This window comes from Myotis davidii, unplaced genomic scaffold (genome assembly GCF_000327345.1).
Source record: "Myotis davidii unplaced genomic scaffold, ASM32734v1 scaffold327, whole genome shotgun sequence".
Classification (NCBI taxonomy): Eukaryota; Metazoa; Chordata; class Mammalia; order Chiroptera; family Vespertilionidae; genus Myotis; species Myotis davidii.
The window spans coordinates 5829782-5840921 of NW_006298628.1; the positions used below are offsets into that span (position 1 = coordinate 5829782).

The window sequence follows — 11140 nt, forward strand, 5'->3', positions numbered from 1 at the left end:
CAGAGATGGGAAGGGCTCTGCCACCCGGAGGTCAGGGGTGCCTGGCTGGGAAGGAGGGAGGTTCAAACAGCACCTGTGGGGGAGGAGGGTCCTGGCAGTGAACTGGGAAGGGCTGGGGTCTGAGGAGGCCAGAGGAGGCCCTGGTCTTGGAGTCATACAAATGTGGGGCTCAGCCCCAACCCTGCTGCTTACTTTAAATTCAACCATGAGGCCACTGGCCAGTCCTGCGTCTCCCCAGCTTCCTCATCACTAAGATGAGAGTAGCCAATCCTGACCGCCTCCCCCACCCCTTGTATTACAGGAGACCCCGTGGGTGGGTGTGCCCAGCACAGTGCCGACCACACAGCAGGGACCCAGTACACTCCATGCAGCCAGTCACGCGGTAAGTCATTAGTCGATGGTTTTACATAAAGCACATTTATTCCTTTTGTAAGCTACAAAAATAAAAAGTGATGTCTATAAAAAGGAATCATCCGCTGCTCTGCCAAGTTCTGTGCTCAGTTCGCAAAACCGCTTTGAGGAAGCGCCTCCTCACCCACCCACCCCCGTCTCCGGCTCCCATGATCACCGAATGGAGTCCATGAGAACAGCAAGTCACCCGGGCAGCGTGGGCTTGTCCCGGGGCCCTGGGCACCCCAAAGAATGAGTTACACCCTGCAGGGAAGAGGCCCAAGTGGGGGGAGACGTCAGCGTGTGGGCCCTGGGCTTCCTCAGAGGCCCCGACAAGAAAAACTGGACGCACAACCAAGAGATATTTGAAAAAGGAAAAGCGATTTTTATTGCCTGGACAAACACGACAGCGTAGGGATGGCCTTGTTACACAAAGAGGCAGAAGAGCAGGAGGTTGGGGAGGTGGGGGGAGTTCCAGGGAGGGGAGAGCAAGCAGAGCTCCCAGCTAGGAGACCAGGACCCTCTTGCTGGCACCGCTGAAGGCAGAAGCGAGTTTGCTGGTCCCGCCCCTCTGGCCAGTCCTCCGTCAGCCTGGGAGGGTGGGTGTGTGCGGGACATGTCTCCTGCCCTGGGCGCTCAGATCTCTCTCTTGCGGGAAGAAACCACCTTCCCGTCCACTGACTCCTCCATGTTGATGTGGAGTTTGCTGCTGCCGCCGCCGCCGCCCAGGGAGGCTAGAAAGAAGGAGCAGGCTTTAGAGTGGGGGCCTCCCGCCCTCCTCCACTCCCAGGGGGCGGGACCTGGCTGAGTTCCCCGAGAACTGGGCAGCACCCCTGAGAGTGGCCACTGGCCCCTCCTTCAGGAGCTGCCAGAAGGGCTGGGGTGGAATTACTCATCACAGAGAAGGGCGGTGGCAGCGGCAGGTGCCGGCAGTGAGCACGGATGTTGGGGGTTTTAACTGCACGTGAACAGGGAGTCCTCCTGGGCATCGCAGCAACCCCTGTGAAAGGGTCGTTTGACCGCCAAAGGGGTCGCGACCCACAGGTTGAGAACCGCTGCCCTAGACAGAGCCTGCTCAGCCTGGGAGGTTCTCGATAAATCTTCAACCCCAGCTCCCCCGGGGCTGCTAGAGGGTCCCCCTGGGGAAGAGGTACCAACTGCAATGGGCGTGTCCCCACTGGACTGGCATGCTCGGCCTCTTTCTCCTTCCTCCCATTCAAGAGGAACAGGGGGTTTAGCCACGCCCCTCCCCACTCAGGAAGAGCGAAGCCTTCTTACCTTCTCTGGTGCCAACGCCGGCCATCCTGAAAGAGGGGGAAGCAGATGTAAGCCAAGGCCCGGCGGTCCTCCCCAGCCCCCTACGTCCACCACCCCCACACCTGACTTCTCTAGAGGCTGAGAGCTGGTCCCGCCATGCCACCCACGTGCAGGCAGATGCTGGTCTACAATAGCACCCCATCTGCTTCATGCATGGAACGGAACCAGCCTTGGCCCCACGGCTGCCGTGTGCAGAAGACACACAGGTCCAGAGAGTGACGTGACCTGCGCAAGGTAACAGCCCAAGACCAGCGTGCAGAATCCAGAGCCCTGCCTCTCGCCCCATCCTCACTCACTGCAGCCCTATCAACCCCCTGGATGGCGCTCCCCCCCCCACCGCCCCCCGCCACAACTGGCCCCTTCCTCCTCGCTCCCCCTGCACCCAGCCTGCCTGGCATCCTGGCCCTCCAGCAGGTTCCGGTAGGTGGTGATCTCCTGCTCCAGCCGCGTCTTGATGTCCAGCAGGAGCTTGTACTCCTGGTTCTGAGCCTCCATCTCGCTGCGGAGCTCACCCAGCTGGGTCTCCAGGCTGCTGACGAGCCCCTGGATCTGCTGCAGCTGCGTGGCGTAGCGGCACTCCGTCTCGGCCAGCGAGCTCTCCAGCCCGGCTTTCTAGGGGGGCAGCAGACCAATGGGCACCACGTCGGGCCAGAAGGAAGCACCAGGGGCACGGGGAGGGGTGTTGGATGAACGCAGGGAGCCCCCTGTGTGGGGGTTGGGAACACGAAGGCTTTATCCGCCATGGAGAGTGGAAGAGACTAGGGTTGGGGGTGGCGGGGGGTGGCCATACCATGCTGAGCTGGGACTGCAGCTCGATCTCCAGCCCCTGCATGGTGCGTCTCAGGTCTGTGATCTCTGTCTTGCTGGTCTGGATCATCTCCGTGTTGGAGGCCACCTCCTTGTTCAGCTCCTCGGTCTGTAGGTGACACACAGAGAAGTGAGCCCCATGGACTTCCTGGAAGACTTGGGGGGCTGGGCAGGCCGGGAGGTCGGGCGCACCTTGCTGAAGAACCAGGCCTCGGCGTCTCGGCGGTTCTTCTCAGCCATGGCCTCGTACTGCTCCCTCATCTCGGCCAGCACGCGGGTCAGGTCCACGCCCGGGGCCGCGTCCATCTCCACGTTGACCTGGCCGGCCACCTGGTTGCCGAACTCCTTCATCTCCTGCAGGGTGGTGACAGAGGGCAGGAGAGCAGAGAGTCTGGGGCCCCCTATGCCAATTCTTCTCGGTCCCTAACTCACCGCGTGACCGTGGCTCTCCCGTACCCACCCCACCTGCTTCCCACGGCGCAGGAAGAGGTCTGATCGCATGGGCCCCTCCGCTCTCAGGGTCTCTCTTCCTCTCTAGTGCTCCCCAGGGAGGACCTCAAAACAGCAGGGCCCTTGCATGAGCTCATGAAGCAGATCCGGACAGCAGTTCCCACGGGCCCCCTGCTCTGGCTATGGATGAGGGAGGAAAGGGGTCTGGGTCACCGGAGAACAGTACCCCTCCCGCTCTGTGGGGACCCCTGTTTTGGAGTTTATGGGGTGCATTTCTGAACCACCAAGCCCTTCAGACCACTCTGAGGAGGCACCAGCGGCCCCACTCTGGTCTCACCACCCACCTCCTCGTGGTTCTTCCGCAGGTAGGCCAGCTCCTCATTCAGGCTCTCGATCTGCATCTCCAGGTCGGCCTTGGCCAGCGTCAGCTCGTCCAGCACCCGGCGCAGGCCGTTGATGTCGGCCTCCACGCTCTGGCGCAGGGCCAGCTCGTTTTCGTACCTGGGAAAAGAGAGGGAGTCCAAGCTAAGGAAGGGCGAGGGGTCTGGGCTGCTTGAGTTGGGAAGGAGAGGGGGGAAGGCAAGAAAAGGGGGGAAGGGGAGGGGCGGGCCGGAACACACTTGAGTCTGAAGTCGTCGGCAGCCAGCCTGGCGTTGTCAATCTCCAGGATGACCCGGGAGTTGTCGATGGTGGCCGCCAGGATCTGTAGGAGACAGGCAGTTGGTGCCAAGAGGATCCCTCCTTTCCCTGATGCTCTCCCCACCCTGTTCCCCAGGTCATCCTCCCCCCTCCCCCCACCTCAGGGGATGATCTCTCCTCTGCCACCACCAACAGAAACCTGTGGGGCCCCTGGGGCCGAGTCCACCCTTATCTCGGGTGCCCACGACTTGATCTGCCCCAAGGGACAAGGATTGCCTGGCACCGCCTGTGGGAATAGAGTGGGTGGGGTCGGGGGTGGGGCTCTGACAACGGCCCTCTCAGGGATCGTCCACCCGCCTCCCGTTGGACAGCTCGGAGTCGCTGGCCCCTGCACAGCCTGACCCAGCCAGGGATCTACAGGACCTCCCATCCCCAAAGCCAGTAGGAGGGACCTGGAAGGCAGCTGAGGAGGGCATCTCACAGCTGAGAAAACCGGCCCAGGAGAGCAACAGGGTGAGTGAGTGGGCAGCAGAGCCCATAGAAAATTCCAGGTCTTCTAAGCCCCAACAGTGCTTTTGGCACCAAAGACATCCGCAGAGGGTGTGGCAGGAAGCCCTGCCCTCAGGCTCCTGCAGCCACATCCATCATTCTCGCAGAAGAAGCGGAGGACACCTGCTCTCTAGGGTGCGTGGTTCAGGGAGAGCCGTTGCCTTCTGTCACTGCGCCCACCTTGCCCCCCAGCGGTCCTGACCAGATCCCAGGACCGGCCCAGCACTGCCAAGGGGAGCAGATGGGTGCCGGCGTCCAGGCCTGGGAAGCATTCCCTGGGCTCCAAGTTTGCCAACGTTACCCACAGGCAGTCATTGCCCGGGCAGGAGAGGATTCCCTCGGGGCAGCAGGAGCACAGATACTAGAGGTGTGGGCAGGGCACCCGCCACCCGCCCCCTCCCTCTGACCCCTAGGACTCACCTTGTCCCGCAGCTCCTCGATGGCCTTGAAGTAGTGGCTGTAGTCGCGCGCCGGGCTGGCCGGGCTCTGCTTCTGGTACCAGTCTCGGATCTTGACCTCCAGGTCGGCGTTGGCCTCCTCCAGGGCGCGCACCTTCTCCAGGTAGGAGGCCAGGCGGTCATTGAGGTTCTGCATGGTGATCTTCTCGTTGCCAGAGAGGAGGCCGCCATCGCCACCCCCGAAGTCACCAAAGCCACCGCCAAAACCCCCACCATAGCCACCTCCAAAGCCACCACCAGCCCCTCCACCGAAGCCAGAACTCATGCCGCCCCCATAGCCCCCTCCTGACCCCGAGGAGACAAACCTGGCAGAAGAAGCCGAGATACTTCGGCTTCCACTGCCCCCATAAAGACTCCCCCCACCAAAGCCACTGCCCCCGCCCCAGAGGGCACCCCCTCGGGGAGAGCCACCTCCAAAGGTGGAGGAAGAAGTCTGCAGAAATGTGGTGCTCATGGCCAGGCGGCTGCCCCTGAGATCAGCAAGCGCAGGAGATGCCGGCAGGAGGTACAGGCTGCCCTGGGACCAGCGTGCTGCGCCTGTCACCCCCTGGACCTGGGGCTCCTTATATACACCCCTCGGAGGGTGTTGTGGGTTTACGTCTCCTCCCCCAAAGACGAGCCAGCTCCTTCTGCATTCCTGACAAACACAGCTGCCTGCACACCTCCATGTGGCTGGTGTGGAGTTTTTCTTTTCTTTTTTTTTTTAATGCAACAAAAGAGATGATTCAGAACGAATGGTGTTGTTGCCCCAGGCCATGGTTTTAACACTTGGAGTTCAGGTTCATTTCCACACTCCAGGTTGAGGACGCGGAGTAAGCCGAATCACACAGAGTTAGAGCAGCTCAGGCCAGCCCTGGCCTCAGCTGGGCTTCTCGGCTGCCCCCAGCCCAGGACCCTGGCCCCTAGATGGCCAGCCACCGGCTCTCAGTTCCCATCCCTGCTCTGTGCTGTCCAGCTCCCAGACCCCATGTGAGTGCCTGCAGGGCTGCGGGAGAGCCATGACTCCGGGGGTCGGTGGGCAGAGGCGCAGGGAGGGATGCAGGGCCCCTGGAGACCAGCTGAGGACAGGGGGTGGGGTCTTGAGTCAAGTTCCAATTTAGGTGATCAGCAAGGACAGCATCTGTCACTACCTGGATGGTGCAAATGGTCTCCCTTCCACTCTCCCCAGCCCCAGCCCACGGCACTGGCGCCCTCTCAAAAGCCAGCAGGCGCAGGGCTGACACGGGGCTGATTGATACTCCGCCACCTGCCAACCGCACATGTCACTGAAGCCTTGCTTACTCCTGGGACACGTTGGGGCAAACCTCGGCAGATAAGACTGGGCCGAGTTTCAGGAAGCCCCTAGCTTCGGGGAGAGGCATGTCACTGCACAGCAGGGCCAGGTGAACGCCACTGCCTCCGTGCGCCCCGCGAAGCCGCACAGGTGAGGAGGTACCGTGCCCAGGGGGCTCTGTGTGCCTGAGCTGTCGGGAGGGAGATGATAGGCAGGCCTGGCAGGCAGCCTGAGACCCTGAAGGCAGAGGCACCGCCTCCCAGAGCAGGATGCTGAGGCCAGAGAGGGACCCCTCTTCTCCGCCACCAGCTCGGGCCTGGCTTTCCCCTGGATACCTGATCGCTGTGGGCAGTGCCACTGGGAGGCGTGGCCTTGGCTCTGGGACTGAGAAGGAACAGGGGCTGGGGAAGTAAGCAAGCCTGAACTGGAGAGTCGGGTGGAGGGGGTGGAGGCGGGGGGAGGAGGAAGGGTCCTGCCAGGGCTGCACCTGAGTGCAGTGGACAGGGCTGGGGGCCCCTTGGGCCAAGGTTCAAATCCTGCCTCTATCAGTGACTGCGTGTGAAACCTACACATCTCAGTGTCCTTGTGGCAAAGGCGCACTTTCAGTTCCCACTTTTGGGGAAGCCCTGAGATCCAGGATGCCCCTCCTGTCCCCTCCTAGCACCCCATTTTCTGAGGGGCCACACAGTAGGGGGAATGTCCGTCACCTGGGACTAGCCTCGCCAGCACGGAGTTGTGTCCCCGGGCATCGGGTCGTGCCCTGTGAGCAGCATCGATCTTCCATAGCCAGTGCCTGGTGGGCAATGCAGGCTGTTTCATTATTGCTGTCATCACAGTCATCCCTATTTCCACGGCACACTTCACGGTTTACATCAAGTTTTGCATCCAACACCTCCCCTAACCCAACCCCTCCCCTAACCCTCAGCTCACAGAACATGATCCCTCGTCCTGTTTCAGAAGGAATGAAATGGAAGCTCAGAGAGGGAAAGTGATTTGGGCAAGGCGACACAGCTAGTAAGGGGCGATGCCAGGACTCAAATGGCCTCTGACCTCCCCCCACCCCCACCACCCACCCCACCACTCAGAGGACAGAACAAGAGGGTCCCTCCCACTGACCCCGGATTCCTGCCTCTGAGCTGGGATGGTGGGAGGGGTACCACAGGCCTGGGTGGGTGGGCTCCTCCTCACCCAGCCTCACAGTGAGCCGGGCCTCCGAGTGCAGGGCCCAGACAGTACGGTATTGTCTCGTGGGTGGGGAATATTGTCTTCCTCCAAAAGAAAAATAATCCGAGTCAGACCAGCCGTCACTCATTAAAGCCTCTGCAGACATTACGGCCCCAGCAATTAACACGAGAACAATTATACGGGAACAATTATGCACCATCACCCCGGGGCGAGGGAGGGCTGGACTGTAGCCAGCCCCTCTTCTGCACCCCGACTCCCCTTCAGCAGCCCCCAGGGCAGCCTTCCCTCCACTCTCAGGCCCATGCAAACCCCTGGTTCAGTCCCAGTAGCTCCTGTGAGCTCAAGGTCCGGGAGGGGCCTTGGGGCCTGCAAACTAACACCAGGTGGGGATGGCTGGCCAGGGCGGGGATTGGGCTGTTCGGCGCAGTCCGGGGTGTAGCCTGCCCAGGAGGCTGTGCCAGATTCAGAGCTTTGTCCACCACAGACAAAGGCTGTCCCTAGAGCTGGCCTTTCCTCCTTGGGATGGGGTGGTGCAGCCCAGGGGCTCGGCTGGACTCCTCCTCTGGGTGCGATGTCTGGCCAGTGTGGCTCAGTGGTTGCACATCGACCTGACCTATGAACCAGGAGGTCACTGTTTGATTCCCAGTTGGGGCACATGCCCAGGTTGTGGGCTTGATCCCCAGTGTGGGGCATGCAGAAGGCAGCTAAATCAATGGTTCTCATCATTGATGTTTCTATCTCTCTCCCTTCCTCTCTGAAATCAATAAAATTACATATTTTTTAAAAAGCCTCTGATTCAAAATTGGGCCATTTTTCCACTTCTGTGAGGTGCTTACAAAATCATGAAGGCAGAAAGTGGGATTGTGGTTGGCAGGGTGGGGAGGAGGAGGGAATGGGGAGTTATTGTTTAATAGGTACAGAGTTTCCGTTTTACAAGAGTTAGGAGGGGAGAGTTATGAGGATGGATGGTGGTTATGGTTACACAACAATTTGAATGTATTTAATACCACTGAACTGTACAGTTAAAAACAGTTAAGATGGTAAGATGTATGTTACTTGTTTTACAATAATAATAATAATAATAATAATAATAATAATAATAAAAAGCTAGGCCTTGACCCGGACACCAGCTACAGGGCCACAGTCAGCATTTGGTGGCTGCTCCCCCGTCCCCCCAACGGGAGATGCTAGGGACAGAGCACATGACCTGGGGCCTGGGGACCCCCTTGGAATTCTTCCTTCCTCATTTATTAGGCCTGTGGCTTTGGGTAGTCCCGCCGCCCCTCTCTGAGCCTCAGTCTACCAATCCGGAAAGTAGAAAGAACTCCTGCCCAGTCTGACTCACAGGGATGGAGCGACAGGCTTGACAGGAAGTGCTTTGCAAACTGCAGTTGCCAGGTGACCCGCAGGGAAGGAAAGACGGTGCCCCCCAAATCCCCTCCCCCTTTCTCTCTCTCCCTCTCTCCCATTTCCCATTGGCAGCCACTTACGTCAGCCCCTAGGTTCAGCTCTCAGACTGAGGCCTAAGTGTCCCCGCCCTTGCCCTCTCTCCACCACTCACATGCACAAAGGACTGCTTCATTCCCAGCACCCAGACCTGTGACCCAGTCACCTACCCCACCTGTGTGGACCCAGACCCCGCCCCCGGCCACATTCCAGGGGCCTCTGGGGCATGGGGGAGGGTTTCAGCTGTGACAACAGAGGCTTTCATGAACTGGGGACAAGTATCTCTGGGAAGTCCCAGCCTGAGGGTGCAGCCAGGTCCCAGGTCTGTAGTTACAAAGCCTCCTGAGAGGTGAAGTGGGAGAGGGGGGCTGTGGGTGCTGCAAGCCAGAGCAGCACAGCTAGGGAAGCTGCAGAAAGGGCTCCTGGCCCAGGGCTCTGCAGGGAAGAGCTGGGCTCTGGAGTCACCAGCCATGTGGTTTGCAGCAAACTAATATACCTCCAAGGCCCACAGGACAATGGCAGGAAGAGCGCCCCCTTCAGGATTGGCATGGGAATGACAGGGAGGCCCAGAGAGGAAGCTCGAGCTGTTAAGAGGGGAGACCACGCTCAAAAAAAGCAGTCACCACTTTGGCAGTTCACACTGATGTCACCAGGTCAGTGAGAATGTCACAGCTGATTTTCAGGCTGAAAAAATGGAGGGGAGTGTTCCTCGCTCGCCCCTCTCCCTCACAGGGTAGCCAGCTGTCAGAGCCATGGGACCTGAACAGATCCCCTCAGCCTGAACCTCTCGACCAAGGCCAAGTGGGACTTATTTACCTTTAATTGGCCTCTGTTCTTGGCAACCAAGCTATAAACCGCAGGGGCAGGACCATACCCACCCAAGGGCAGAGTTGTACCAGGAAGTTGGGACTTGCATTCCGGCTGGCCCGGCTCCAGGCCAGCCCGGTTGGGGGGTCTGTGTAGGAGGCCTGGGTCACATGTGGGTCCCATTCCAGGCTCTGGGCCCAGGTATGGGCTGGTGGGCGAAAGGGGCTTATGTGGGGCTGCCCAGGAGCGGCTGAATGTGTTGGCGCCTGCACACAGACATGCCAGCAGGCTCTCCCCTGCCTTGCTGAGTGGATGCCTGCCCCCATTACTCGGGCTCTCACCCCGAAGCCCCAGTGTCTCCTCCATCAGGTGGAAAAGTGTGAAAAAAACCCCAGGGGATCCCTGTCCTAGGCTTCACCAGGAGCCAGACCGAAATGTCCTGCGGACCTGGCACAAGTGGTGTGGCTCCTAGGAGACCTGGTGCCGGCTGAGCACTGAGTTGAGAGTCAGGCCACCTAGATTCTAGTCTTGACTCCGCCCCGTAAAATTGCTGTGCGGCCTTGGACAAGGTACTTAACCTCTGAGCCTGTTTCCTGCTCCGTAGATGCAACTCATACTTACTACCTTGAAGGGTTGTTTTGATTAAATGGCCCATCGGAGGTGTTCAGTAACCATTCATTTCATACACACAAACACCAACCCTTGGAGAAATACAGTTGAAAGCAAACTAACCTGGAAGCAAAAAAAGTCCCACTTCTGCCTTGTGTTGGAGCAGTTACATATACGACAAACCATCTCACCTCTCCGAGCCTTAGCTTACCCTTCTGTGAAATGGGAGCAATGCTTATTTCACAAGCTTGTTTTAAGAAACAGGTCTTCTGCCAACAAGAATGACCCGAACAGTCAGAGTTTGTGAGCACCCTCCCTTCCCTTTCCTGGGACAGGGTGGACTCTGGTCCAAATAGAATCTAACACGGCCCCAGGCCTGGCCCATTTCCATGGGCTGAAGAAACAAACTCGATGCCCTTCCTCCCTTGAGCCATAACATTTTATTGATAGGTCAAAGGAAGAGCCAGGGGGTAAGGGTCCCTCCCCTCCCCTCCCCTCCCCGCACCCAGGCGCATCCATCCCTCAGCTGGAAGCAGGAAGCCCCGGAGGCTGCTGGGCTCAGGCAGTCTTGGTGGTGAGCAGGTTGTTGTAGTAGGCATCCTGGCCCTCGAGCAGGCTGCGGTAGGTGGCGATCTCCTGCTCTAGCCGCGTCTTGATGTCCATGAGCTGCCTGTACTCCAGGTTCTGCCGCTCGGTGTCAGCGCGCACGTCACTCAGCTGGGCTTCGATACTGCTGATCAGCCCCTGGATCTGCGCCAGCTGGGCCCCGTAGCGCGCCTCCGTTTCCGCCAGCGTGCCTTCCAGGGCGGCTTTCTGAGGGCAGGGAGAGACAAGGTGACTCAGCGGAGCCTGCACCCCGTCCAGGCTGCCCAAGTCTGCAAGGGCACGAGTGTGCATCCCACAGAGAAGAGGGCACCTACCATGCTGAGCTGAGACTGCAGCTCGATCTCCAGCCCCTGCAGGGTCCGGGCAAGGGCACGAGTGTGCATCCCACAGAGAAGAGGGCACCTACCATGCTGAGCTGAGACTGCAGCTCGATCTCCAGCCCCTGGAGGGTCCGGCGCAGGTCGGTGACCTCCGTCTTGCTAACCTGCAGCTGCTCCGTGTGGCCAGCGACCTCCCGGTTCAGTTCCTCAGTCTGCAATCAGAGAGGTGGCGAGGGAATCAGCCCGGAGGCAGACCTTGGCCTCGGAGCATCGAGCCCTCTCTC

At 59.7% G+C, this 11140-nt stretch overlaps 2 protein-coding genes across 2 annotated transcripts in view; both read right to left on the reverse strand.

Annotated features, from left to right (window-relative positions):
- Positions 1 to 752: 752 nt before the first annotated feature.
- On the reverse strand, positions 753 to 5215 carry KRT15 (keratin 15, type I). The gene is made up of 8 exons (XM_006774377.2): positions 4573 to 5215; positions 3585 to 3667; positions 3309 to 3465; positions 2707 to 2868; positions 2498 to 2623; positions 2099 to 2319; positions 1669 to 1694; positions 753 to 1124 (listed from the first exon to the last, which is right to left on the reverse strand). The coding sequence occupies exons 1-8, from the start codon at positions 5062 to 5064 to the stop codon at positions 1027 to 1029; spliced, it is 1365 nt and encodes a 454-aa protein (XP_006774440.1). The 5' UTR covers positions 5065 to 5215; the 3' UTR covers positions 753 to 1026.
- A 5135-nt stretch (positions 5216 to 10350) lies between these two features.
- Positions 10351 to 11140, reverse strand: part of KRT19 (keratin 19, type I) — an 8648-nt gene continuing 7858 nt past the window's right edge. Inside the window, exon 6 of the mRNA XM_015570805.1 lies at positions 10351 to 10743. Within this exon, the coding sequence (XP_015426291.1) occupies positions 10489 to 10743 (255 nt within the window). The 3' untranslated portion in view covers positions 10351 to 10488. The remainder of the gene's footprint in view (positions 10744 to 11140) is intronic.

What these genes read in the sequence shown, in the direction of transcription:
- KRT15 (XM_006774377.2), bottom strand. Translation starts at nt 5,064, where the DNA reads ATGAGCACCACATTTCTGCAGACTTCTTCCTCCACCTTTGGAGGTGGC. An exon ending in TGCGGAAGAACCACGAGGAG is followed by an intron (nt 2,869 to 3,308) that starts GTGGGTGGTGAG and finishes ACCACCCTGCAG; the next exon opens with GAGATGAAGGAGTTCGGCAA. An exon ending in CGGCGTTGGCACCAGAGAAG is followed by an intron (nt 1,125 to 1,668) that starts GTAAGAAGGCTT and finishes CCTTCTTTCTAG; the next exon opens with CCTCCCTGGGCGGCGGCGGC.